General features: G+C 35.8%; 1 protein-coding gene across 3 annotated transcripts in view; it reads right to left on the bottom strand.

The window, feature by feature from the left end:
- Positions 1 to 13,042, bottom strand: part of Akt3 (AKT serine/threonine kinase 3) — a 278,591-nt gene that overhangs the window by 83,117 nt on the left and 182,432 nt on the right. For all 3 annotated transcript variants that reach the window (XM_052200144.1, XM_052200145.1, XM_052200146.1), the window contains exon 6: positions 7,442 to 7,573. In XM_052200144.1, the coding sequence (XP_052056104.1) occupies positions 7,442 to 7,573 (132 nt within the window). The remainder of the gene's footprint in view (positions 1 to 7,441; positions 7,574 to 13,042) is intronic.

Consider the following 13,042-nt stretch of genomic DNA (forward strand, 5'->3'; position numbering starts at 1 on the left):
ATGTAGAATTTTAGAAGTACTAAGATTTTGAAGAATAATGTTCTTATAAAATTGCCTTTGAAATATAGATTTCCATATATTCAACCATCTTGAAATACCAAATAAGGAGACTTTAAGTCAAATTTCTTTCAGAGAAGTTTCAGAGGGATACTATTTCCTGAGGTCATGGGGGGGGTAATCATTCTCTCTAATTTTATCACTCACCCTCCAAGATATATGCTTTAAAATTCTTAATTTTCTCACTGCTTTATGACAGTTGTGCTTGAGTGAGAAACAGAAGTAAAGAAAATAGCAAGTTAAAAAAAACAGGCAAACATTTTTATTAGATATTTGCTTTATTTATATTTCAACTGTTAACCCCTTTCCATGTTACCCCACTGAGAAGCCTATCCCATCCTTTCTCCCCCAGCTCATCCCCCGCCCCAATTTCCTGACTTGCAGTCCCCTGTTCTGGGGAATTAAGCCTTCACAAGACCAATGGCCTCTCCTCTCATTAATGTCTAAAATGGTCATCTTCTGCTACATATGTAGCTGGAGCCATGGGACCCTTCATGTGTACAAGAAGTGTACTCTTTGGTTGGTGGTGGTTTGGTTCCTTTTTTTTTTTTAAGATTTATTTATTTATATGTAAGTTCACTGTAGCTGTCTTCAGACACCCCAGAAGAGAGTGTCAGATCTCATTATGGATGGTTGTGAGCCAGCATGTGGTTGCTGTGAATTGAAATCAGGACCTCTGAAAAAGCAGTCAATGCTCTTTAACCGCTGATCCATCTCTCCAGCCCCCAGCAGGAAAATATTTTTACACTATTAACAAAGACTCAAGAGTGACACTTTGGTTTATGACTATGACTTACCTTAGTAAATTAAAGTTCACAGAATATAATTTCTCAAGCACAGATGAAACAGAGTATTAATCCATATCTAGCTCCAATAATAATGGTCTTATTTATTTCACAAGACTGCCTCCTGTCTTCAAATAGCTCAACACCAACATAACCAGATCCTTGTTCTATTCATGATTTTCTGCATATTGACAATAGGTCTCTAATGAGTAACTGTCACAATCTAGCTGACATCAAGATATACTATGTCTGAAAGCATTTACCTCCTTCCCAGCAGGGCAGAGAAAAAGAACGAGACTGAAAAAGAAGATGAAGTATAGACAGAAGAACAGGGGGCAGAACTCACACTGTTTTAAATAAAGCACAGTAACTTCCAAGGATCCCCATCTCCACAAGCCATATATGAATTAGCAATCTAGTTCTACTTGTCTGTTTGCTTCTGATGAAGACACATCATACTTTTAAAGCTCTTTTTTGTTTGTTTGTTTTGTTTGTTTGTTTGTTTGTTTGTTTTTTCGAGACAGGGTTTCTCTGTGTAGCCCTGGCTGTCCTGGAACTCACTCTGTAGACTAGGCTGGCTTCGAACTCAGAAATCCCCCTGCTTCTGCCTCCCAAGTGTTGGGATTAAAGATGTGCACCACTACCACCCAGCTGACTTTTAAAGCTCTTAAATCAAGGCCCTCACCTCCCTATCCTGAAAGTTTGGCTAAGAAACTAGAGTTCAATTTGAAATATTTCCTTCCCCCACTTTTTTTTTTCATTATTCCTTAATTTCTCTTCTCAGGATTTTTTTTTAAAGCTACTTGGAGAGGTAAAACAAGATTATGTATGTGCCAATGGGAACTGCCAAGAAGTACCTGGAGGACACGGAATTTAAAAGAACAGTCACAAATTTATTTAAATATTTTAAGGAACTTACAGAAGACACAAAGAAGGCGCAATGAATTTAAAGAGAAATAACTTAAACATAATAAATGCATGAGTGGTGCCCAGGGAAACACAAATAGAAGGCTGATAGAAATAACAAAAACAATCCAGACTTTTTAAGTGAAATTTAATAAAAAGATAGAAATATTGAAGGGAACTCAAAATGGAATCAAGATGGACTAGAAAAACCCAGTAACCCAACTAGAAAACTCAAAGGAAAACCTTAGATGTAGAATAGATCAAGTAGAAGATCAACTATCAGGCCTCAAAGATGAAGTAGAACTGGACCAAATACACAAAGGATAAAATATATATATATATATATATATATATTGAAAAACAGAAAAGGAGCATACAGGAAATGTAGGATGCCGCGAAAAGACTAAAGCTTCTAATTATAGTGATAAATATGAGCAAAGAATCCCAGACAAATGATACAGACTAGCCCATGAAACTAAGGAAAGACATATTAATACAAACACAAGACAGACGTAGAAGAACAAATGGACAAGACCAGAAAAGAGATTCCTCACAGCACATCATAGCTAAAATCCTAAGTATTTTATGAAAAAAGAAAGTGTATTGAAAGCTGCAAGAGAGGGAGGAAAAGTCACATACAAAGTAAAATCCACTGGAGTAACAGCTGATTTTTCAGTGGCAACTTTGAAACTCAGAAGATCCAGAAACAATGCATTTCAAGTCCTAAAAGACTAATGATAGCAAACCTAAAATAATGTACCCAGCAAAGATATCTACCATGATTGAAGGGGAAGCAAAAACTTTCCATAATATGAACAACCTTAAAAATTATATCCAACAAACAAAAACTAAAGAAAATAAAAGAAGAAAAATGTAGAGCAGAGCTGATAAATAAGCACAGCCATATGACTGAGGAACTACACCACCATAACTGTCAAACAAAGTACCACTGAGGACACAAATATGACTGAGGAACTACACCACCATAACTGTCAAACAAAGTACCACTGAGGACACAAATATGACTGAGGAACTACACCACCATAACTGTCAAACAAAGTACCACTGAGGACACAAATATGACTGAGGAACTACACCACCATAACTGTCAAACAAAGTACCACTGAGGACACAAATATGACTGAGGAACTACACCACCATAACTGTCAAACAAAGTACCACTGAGGACACAAATATGACTGAGGAACTACACCACCATAACTGTCAAACAAAGAACCACTGAGGACACAAATATGACTGAGGAACTACACCACCATAACTGTCAAACAAAGAACCACTGAGGACACAAATGACACCACTTCACCCTAACAACATAGTGATGACAGTCACACAGGCTTCAATGATAACATCAAGTATCAATGATCTCACTTATCCAATTATTGACACAGGCTGGCTGAATACATCAAGAAAGAAAATCCATCAATCTGTTGTCTACAAGAAACACATCTTAGATTTAAAGTTAAGGTGTGCCTTAAGAGTAAAAGAATGGACAAAAGAACTTCAATCAATAAAACAAGACCAAGAAATTAATAAGTATCTCTATCCTAATATGTGACAAAATCTACTTCAAACTTAAATTAATCAGAAGAGATAAAAAGGACATTTCATTGTAATAAAGGGAACAGCTAACCAAGAAGGCAGTATTACCCAAAATATACATGCAAACTGCAGTGCACCCAATGTTACAAAAAATGTACTAATGAATTTAAATACCCAGATCATCAACCCATTAATAGTTGGTATCTCATTTCTGCCACAGACAAATAACAGCAATCAGCTAGACAAACAACAACAACAAAAGCCCATCAGATTTAAATGACATTATACAACAAATGGATTTAACAGCAGTACACAGAATCTTCTCTAAAATAAGACTACACACTGATGTACAAAACAAATATTTACAAAATCAGAAAAACTGAAATAATTCCATGTATCTTGTGTGACATTATATAATAAAATTCGAAACTGACACCAAACAAATCGCTACTACACAAACTCAGACATTAAACAACCAATTACTAAATGATAAAAGGACCCAATAAGAAAAAAAATCAAGGAAGAAATAAATATTTCATGGACCTAAAAGAAAGTGAAAATACAATACAATGCAATACCACTAGTACTCACTGTAAACAGCCCTGTCAGAGAAATGGATAGCCCAAAGTGCCAACATTAAAAAGTCAGAACTCAGAAAAAAAAAGATTTAAGGATAAAACTCAATAATTTAGAAAAACCAAACCAAACCAAACCCCAGTAGACAATAAGAAATAAGGGGGGAAAACCCAAAGCAGAAACTTAAAAATAGAAATTAACATAATACAAAGAATCAATGGATCCAAGAACTGGTTCTTTGAGAAGATAGAAAAAATGGACAGACCTCTGACCAACTAACCAGAGAGAGAGAGAGAGAGAGAGAGAGAGAGAGAGAGAGAGAGAGAGAGAGAGAGAGAGAGAGAGAGAAGGAAGGAAGGAAGGAAGGAAGGAAGGAAGGAAGGAAGGAAGGAAGGAAGGAAACCCAAATTGGTAGAATTAAAACTGAACAGGAAAATATAAGAGATACGAAAGAATTTAATAAGATGTGGGAATATTTTTAAAAACTGCATTTCGTTATATTGGAAAACCTAAAAGAAATTGATGACTTTATAGATTCAGTCAAACCACCAGAATTAAAGCAAGCAATAAACAACCTAAACAGATCCACAATACATGAGGAGACTAAAAAAGTAACAAAAAGGCTTCCAACTCAAAATGTCTAGGCTCAGACTCACTTAGAACAGAAATCTACTACACAGATCTACTTTCAAAGATCTATAGTCAGTCCTTCTTAAACTATTAAGACACAGACAGGCAGAAGTAACACTCCAAGCTTCTTCTATGTGACTAGTATGACTGTGGTAACAAAACCAGAAAGACACAATAAAAACAAACATAAAAAAACTACCCCCAGAACATTAGAGACGAACATCCCTAATGAATAGGTTTTTTTGTTTTTTGGGGGTTTTTTTTTGTTTTTTTTTTTTTTGATTTGGTTTTTTGAGATAGGGTTTCTCTGTATAGCCCTGGCTGTTCTGGAACTCACTCTGTAGACCAGGCTGGTCTCAAACTCAGAAATCTGCCTGCCTCTGCCTCCCAGAGTGCTCGGATTACAGGCGTGTGCCACCACCGCCCGGCATGAATAGATTTTTAAAAAGTTCAATAATATAGTTACAAACCAAATACAGACCTAAACGTCAAGACGATTGTCAACTATTACCAAGATGCCTTTGAGATGAAGGGATGGTTACACATACAAGTCAGTAAATGTAGTCAATAGACATGGGTACTCCTTTAATCCCAGGACTCATGAGGTAGATCGCTGAGTTCACGGTCTACAAAGTGAGTTCCTAGACAGCCAAGGCTAACACAGAGAAATCTTCTCTAAAAATACCAATTAAAAAAATTCAAAACCTCATAAATGAACTTAAGGATAAAATACACACAGTATTATCTCAAAAAGATGCAGTAAAGGCCTCCGATAAAATCCAACATGCCCTCATAATGTAAGTCCTAGAAAAAATAGGACTATAGGTAACATACTTAAACATAATAAGTTATTGTTCTGACTTAGTTTTGTCAACCTGACAGAAGCTAGTCATCTGAGAAGATTGAGAAAATGCATCCCTAAGATCAGGCAGTAGGCAAGCATGTAGAGCGTTTTCTTAATTAGTGACTGAGGTAGGAGGGCTCAGCCCACTGTGCATGGTCCCACTCTTTGGCTATATACAGTACTGGAGCCTAAAAGAAAGCTGGCTGGGCAGCCACAGGGAAAATTCAGTAAGCAGCACTCCTCCATGGCCTCTATATCAGCTCTTGACTCCAGGTAACAGGCTTGCTTGAGTTCCTATTCTGATTTCGTTCATGGATGGACTATGATGCCCCCTCGCCCCCCCATTCTGTTCTTCTTCCCAATCTGCACTTTGGCCATAGCATTTCATCATAGCAATACTAACCCTGACTAAGAGAGCTATAAATAAGAAACCCACAGTCAATGATGTCCTAAACTTAAGGCCACACCACTAAAGACAGGAATGACACTGAGATATGAACTTGACCCACTCTTTCGCAACACTGTGCTTGAAGTATTAGCTGGAGCAATAAGGCAACAGAAGAAAATTTTAAAAAAGTCAAATCCATTCTTATTTGCACCCAGCATAATATTGTATAAGAAATTCCAAAAATCCTACCAGAAACCTTCTATAAATAAGTTCAGCAATGAAGAAAGAGGATAAAGAACCAACTTGTACAAATCAATTGCTTTTCTATACACCAACAACAAATATACAGAGAGAGTAATCATGGATACATTTTCATTCACAGAAGCCTCAAGGAAAATAAAGTATGTAAGGGCAATATGCTATAGGCCCAAAAACAAACATAAGATGATTAGAACAGGATTAGACACCCAGACAAAAGAATACTTGTATTTCCAGTCATTTAATATTTGACAAAGATGAGAAATACATGCTTGAGGAAATAATAAATCTTCATCAAATGTTGCTGGGAAAACTGGATGCCCACATGCATAAGATTGCAATCAGTACAAAAACCTATCTCAAAATGGTTCACAAACTTAAAGGTGAAACCTGAAAAATGAAAGTGGTAGAAGAAAACAGGAAAATGTAGATACAGGTACCAGGAAGGACTTCCTGAATAGAACTCCCTGTGTCCAAGGTTTAAAGCCAGCAATTGATAACTGGGAGTTCATAAGACTGAAAAGCTGATGCCCAGCTAAAGAAACAATTAACCAGGTTAAGATGGGGCCACAAAACTGTAATCTTTGCTAGCTATACATCTGACAGAGGATTAATAACTAGAATAAAGAAATAAAAATCAAGCTATCCAAAAGCAAATCCCAATCACAAAAGAATACACATGGAATGCAGTCACTGATAAGTGGGTATTAATTAGTCCAGAAGCTCTGAATACTCAAGACACAACATATCAAATAATTCCCAAGAAGAAGGAAAGGCTTGATGCAGCATTGTAGGGGAATACCAGGACAGAGAAGTGTGAGGGGGTGATTGGGGAAATAGGCAGAGGGAAGAGGGCTTACGGGACTTACAGGGAGGGGGGAACCGGGAAAGGGGAAATCATTTGGAATATAAACAAGGAATATAAATAAATAAATAAATAAATAAATAAATAAATAAATAAATAAATAAATAGATGTTAAAAATTAACTAATGATCTATATATACCAGTTCTTGGCATATGTACAAAGGACTCAGAAGTCCATTCCACAGACACTACTCAGCCATGTTCATTTTCTGCTCTAGCACAACAGTCCAGAAATGGAAACAGCCTAACTGTCCTTCAACTGATGAACAGACAATGAAAATATGGCGCATATTCAGTATGAAAAACTAGTGAAAGCAATGCTAATGTAATTAGTGATGTGGATCACAAATTTATAGTTTAAAACTTCCTCTAAATTTATAATAAAAATATTTCCTCAAGAGAATAACACAGTTTCATCATAATTTGCATAGTATTATACTGAAAACCTTAAAATTGACAGTTTATAATAAATACTTTGATTGCTTCATAGAATCCCTATACTACCACTTACAAGAATGAATGCAGGTTCATAATACAGAAAACTTAATTCACTGGATTTTACAATCAGTTACCTTTGCAATAATGACTTCTTTTTTCAGAATCTTCATAGCATAGTATTTTCCACTTGCCTTCTCTCGAACCAAAATAACCTTCCCAAACGTGCCTTTACCTAGTAGTTTCAAATAGTCAAAATCATTCATTGTCTGAAAAATATAAATTAGAAAACCATGATGAAATAAATAGTTGACACAATGTGTTACTTGCTTAAATATACTTGCACTGTATACTTGATACTGTTCCTACCAATTTCTAGATCAATTTCCAATGAGAAAAAAAACAAAAACAAAAACAAAAACAAAACCATACTTCCACTGTCTGTCTCTTCAGCAATCTGGGATACCAAAAATAATTTATGTAATTTCCAAAGTTTGTCAAAATTATTTTGAACCTAGAATTTCTCCATCAGTTATAGTATTACTTAAGTGACAGGAAATCTTTAAAAAGTAAAATATTCTCAAGTTCTCAGGTTTTCTTGCTTTAAGTAGTGCTACCTCAGAAAAAGTGGTATTCAAAAACACAGTTTTAAATATGACTAAAAAACATTTATTTTGAAAAAATAGAAGGAGTAAAAATAAACTAACCAAACCAAACAAAAAATTTTCAAAAAACAAAAAAACAAAACCAAACAAAAACGATAAACATTCAGGTAAATTGGTGAGGAAGATAAACACAAAGATAAAACTTATCAAGATGAACTAAGAAAAGTGACATCAGTATAGAACCTACAGGCACTATAGAGACCATGAGAGAACAAACAGCTCTATGGCAGTAAGGGTCACTGCGATGAAATGAGTAAATCCCCTAGATCTCAAACCAGAAGAGTGACCTGAGGAAGTAGCAAGAAAGCTGAACAGCCCAGTGTAAGAACTGAATTTATATTTCATTTTTACAATAAGGTAAAGTCCACAACATTTCAAGAAAAAAGGTACCAATTCTGTACAAGCTCTTCCGGAAAACTGAAATGGGAGAAATATTGTTCAACTCACACTATAAGGCCAGAATCACTCTGATAGTAAAACCAGAGAAAGATATTGCAATGAAACTACAGATAATTCCCCTTAATGTATATACTAACAAAATTTTAAATATTTCATAAATGAAAGCCTACATGAAATTTTAATATCCCTTGCCAATCATTTTGATAATTTATCCAAATGTCAAATTATAACATCTTAACATATATAGTTCAAAGGAAAAAGTAAATGTCAAAAAGACAGAAGTAATGTATACTTACTAATTCAACTAAAATTCAGGCATATAGTTGCCCATATGTAGAAAACAGTTACAAATATAGTCATTTAGAAAAATAATAGATAACTAGACATATTTAATTCCACTAATAGCTTTAAAAACTCAGATGTTAAGGACCAACTTATCGGACTCCAAAGATGGCTGTCTTATTCCCAGTAAGTAGTAGTCTCTCATGCCCACACCTTTCTCTCCATTTCTCGCTCCCCAACTCTTAATTTCTATCTGTCTGGCATTTTTAATAGATTTAAATTATGTATAAATACATAATTTCCCTCATTTCCTTTCTTCTTTCAAGTGCCTCGTCTCAACCTTCCCATTCTCTTTCAGATTGACAATTCTCAAATTGTCTTTGATTAAATAGTCTCTAGAACCAGCCTTTAGCCCTGACAATTAATGTTTTCTCTCTATTAAAAACTCTAAAGAGGCAACTTTCTTTGTGTGGAAGCTGTGGCTACCTTGTTGAAGGAAAGTATGTACTGAGACCCTGGTGAGACCCTGGCAAATAAATCACATGCACAGAGAAACTGTGCAGAACCACAAAAGAAGGTACCAAATGCAAAAGTAAACACCAAACCCTGAAGCATAACAAAGTTTTCTTTGGATTTTTCAAGGCCAGAACATGGGCAGCCGAAAATCATGTATCTGAAGATCTATGTAAGAACAGCAAAATAGTTTAGCCAGCAACAAAACCATAAGAAATAGCATGCTTCCATTGCATCTGGTACTTCTATAACAATAAATAGGTACAAGGCTCATGATCAGGCCACAAACTGATTCTGTTGTTCACCATGGCCTATGTTAGTACCCTCTTTATTTTTCACCTAAAAGCACTAAAAATGACACTTCACATACCCAAAATGTTCTAAATGCCGTTGTCACATATAAAGACTCTACTACTGGACCACTTTAAATTAAATCATTGGAATTATTATAGAGCAGCCATTGGTATAAACATACATTCTATAAACTCCTGTAATTTAAAACTATTTTCAATTACCACGTACATCTAAAATTATATACGAATATGTATATGTATATGTATATAAAATGGAAATTATATATGGTTAAGACCTCAAGTCACAAGTATATTAAAAATATTTCTATTAGATCAGCTTGCAGTGGAGACCTGTTCTCTCAAGTGCTTGTGAAGCTAATTCAGGAGTTTTCTGAGTTAAAGCCAATATGGGTTACATCATGGGTTCAAGGACACTTGAGGCAACTTAGTGAGAATATATATAAAATCTTGATGCGGAATAAATAAACAGAAATACTGCTCAGTAGTAGAAGATTTACAAGTGTGAGGTCCCAAATTTAATTCCAAATATTGAAAAATACATTCTATCCAGTTTTTATTTGTAAAATCAAATTTTAGTAAATAATTCTAAGACAATCTGTACGATGCTTAGTTAGTTTTATAGGACAAAGCAGGATACTAACATAACAATCAATACTGATTCTATATTTAGTATACATAAATACAAAATATGCTCCTCAGTTTAGGACTCACAACACTCAGACTTAGATACTATAATAATCCCCATTTTGGATGAATTTTAAATGGATAAGAGGAAACGTATTGCTTAAGGGCTTTACTTTCCTGTATGGGCTGATTTACCTTGGGCGTGGACTCTGCAGCCAGTCCCATAACATCCAAAGGAAGTTTCACTCCTAGGCCCTATAACACGCCCAGGATCATAGAATCCTAGGATCCCAGGATCCCAGGAGCTTGGTCACACCAAGATCTCAGGGTCCCAGAGGCAGCTTGACTCCCAGAAGCTCTGACACACCCAGGGTGTCAGTATCCCAGAATCACAGGACCACAAAGACAATTGGACTCTGAGGAGTTCTGATACAACCAGGATGACAGGAAGGACGGGCTTATACTGAGGGCGGGCAGCCTTCATTATATCTCTCATTACTGACCCTTTAAGTTGGGAATCTTTGCTCTCTTCTATACCTATTATCCTTAGGTTTGGTCTTCTGATTGTGTCCTGTATTTCCTGGATGTTTTAGGTTAGGAGCTTTTAGAGATAATAAGATGGCAGGTGGCAAGCTCAAGAACATAAGCAACAGAAACCAATGCATCATCAGAACCCAACTCTTCTGCCACAGCAAGTCCCCGATACACCATCACACTGGAAAAGCAAGATTCGGATCTAAAATCACTTCTCATGATGATGATAGAGAACTTTAAGAGGACATAAATAACTCCCTTAAAGAAATACAAGAGAGGATGCAAAAAATGTATATATACACAACGGTGTACTATTCAGCCATTAGAAACAATGAATTCATGAAATTCTTAGACAAATGGATAGAGCTGGAGAACATCATACTAAGTGAGGTAACCCAGTATCAAAAGATCAATCATGGTATACACTCACTAATAAGTGAATATTAGCCTAGAAAACTGGAATACGCAAAACATAATCCACACATCAAATGAGGTACAAGAAGAATGGAGGAGTGGCCCCTGGTTCTGGAAAGACTCAGTGTAGCATTATAGGGCAAAACCAGAACAGGGAAGTAGGAAGGGGTGGATGGGAAAACAGGGGGAGGGAAGGGGGCTTATGTGACTTTTGGGGAGTGGGGGGCCAGAAAAGGGGAAATCATTTGAAATGTAAATAAAAATAAAAATAAAAGTAATAATAATAATAAAAGAAATACAAGAGAATTGTACTTCTAGCACACAGCTAGAAGCCCTTAAAGAGGAAACACAAAATCCCTTAAAGAATTACTGGAAAACACAAACAGGCAAAGGAAATGAACGAAACTATCCAAGATCTAAAAATGAAAATAGAAATAATAAAGAAATCACAAAGGAAGACAACCCTGGAGTTAGAAAAGCTAGGAAAGAGTTCAGGAGTCATAGATGCAAGTATCACCAACAGAATAAAAGAGATAAAAGAGAGAATCTTAGGTGCAGAAGATAACATAGAAAACGTTGACCCAAGAGTCAAAGAAAATGCAAAAGGCAAAAAGCTCCTAACCCAAAACATCCAGGAAATCCAGGACTCAATGAGCAGACCATACCTAAGGATAATAGGTATAGAAGAGAGTGAAGATCCCCAACTTAAAGGGTCAGTAAATATCTTCAACAAAATTATAGAAGAAATATAGACTTCCTAACCTAAAGAAAGAGATACCCATGAACATACAATAAGCCAAAAAAAAAAAAAAAACAAAAAAAAAAAAAACAAAACAAAACTCCAAACAGACTGGACAAGAACAGAAAGTCCTCCTGTCACATAATCAAAGCACCAAATGCACTAAACGAAGAAAAAATATTAAAAGCAGTAAGAGGAAAAGGCCAAGTAACATATAAAGGCAGACCTATCAGAATTACACCAGACTTCTCACCAGAGACTCTGAAAGATAGAAGATCCTGGGTAGATGTCATACAGACCCTAAGAGAACACAAATGCCAGTCCAGCCTACTATACCCAGCAAAACTCTCAATCACCATAGACGGAAAAAACATAATTTTTCATGACAAAACCAAATTTACCCAGTATCTTTCCACAAATCCAGTCCTACAAAGGATATTAGTTGGAAAACACCAAGACAAGGAGGGAAACTACACTCTAGAAAAAGCAAGAAGGTAATCTTTCAACAAACCCAAAAGAAGATAGCCACACAAACATAATTCCACCTCTAAAAACAAAAATAACAGGAAGTAACAATCACTTTTCCTGACTATCTGTTAACATCGATGAACTCAATTCCCCAATAAAAAAAGACTAATACACTGGATATGTAAACAGGACCAGGCATTTTGCTGCATACAGGAAATGCACCTTAGTGACAAAGATAAACATTACCCCACAGTAAAAGGCTGGAAAACAATTTTCTAAGCAAATGGTCCCAAGAAACAAGCTGGAACAGTCATTCTAATAGCGAATAAAATTGACTTTGAACCAAAACTCATCAAAAAAGGTAAGGAAGGACATTTCATACTCATCAAAAGGAAAACCTACCAAGAACTCTCAATTCTAAACATCTTTGCTCCAAATACAAGGGCACCCAGATTTATAAAAGAAACTTTACTAAAGCTCAAAGCACACATTGCACCTCACACAATAATAGAGGGAGACTTCAACACCCCACTCTCATCAATGGACAGATCATGGAAACAGAAACTAAACAGAGACAAAGTAAAATTAACAGAATTTATGAACCAAATGGATCTAACAGAAATTTATAGAACATTTCACCCTAAATCAAAAGAATATACCTTTCTCAGCCCCTCATGGTATCTTTTCCAAAACTGACCATATAATTGGTCACAAACCAGGCCTCAACAGATACAAGAAGAACGGAATATTCCCATGCACCCTATCAGACCACCAGGGTCTAAGGCT

Source organism: Apodemus sylvaticus, chromosome 12 (genome assembly GCF_947179515.1).
Source record: "Apodemus sylvaticus chromosome 12, mApoSyl1.1, whole genome shotgun sequence".
NCBI classification, from domain to species: domain Eukaryota; kingdom Metazoa; phylum Chordata; class Mammalia; order Rodentia; family Muridae; genus Apodemus; species Apodemus sylvaticus.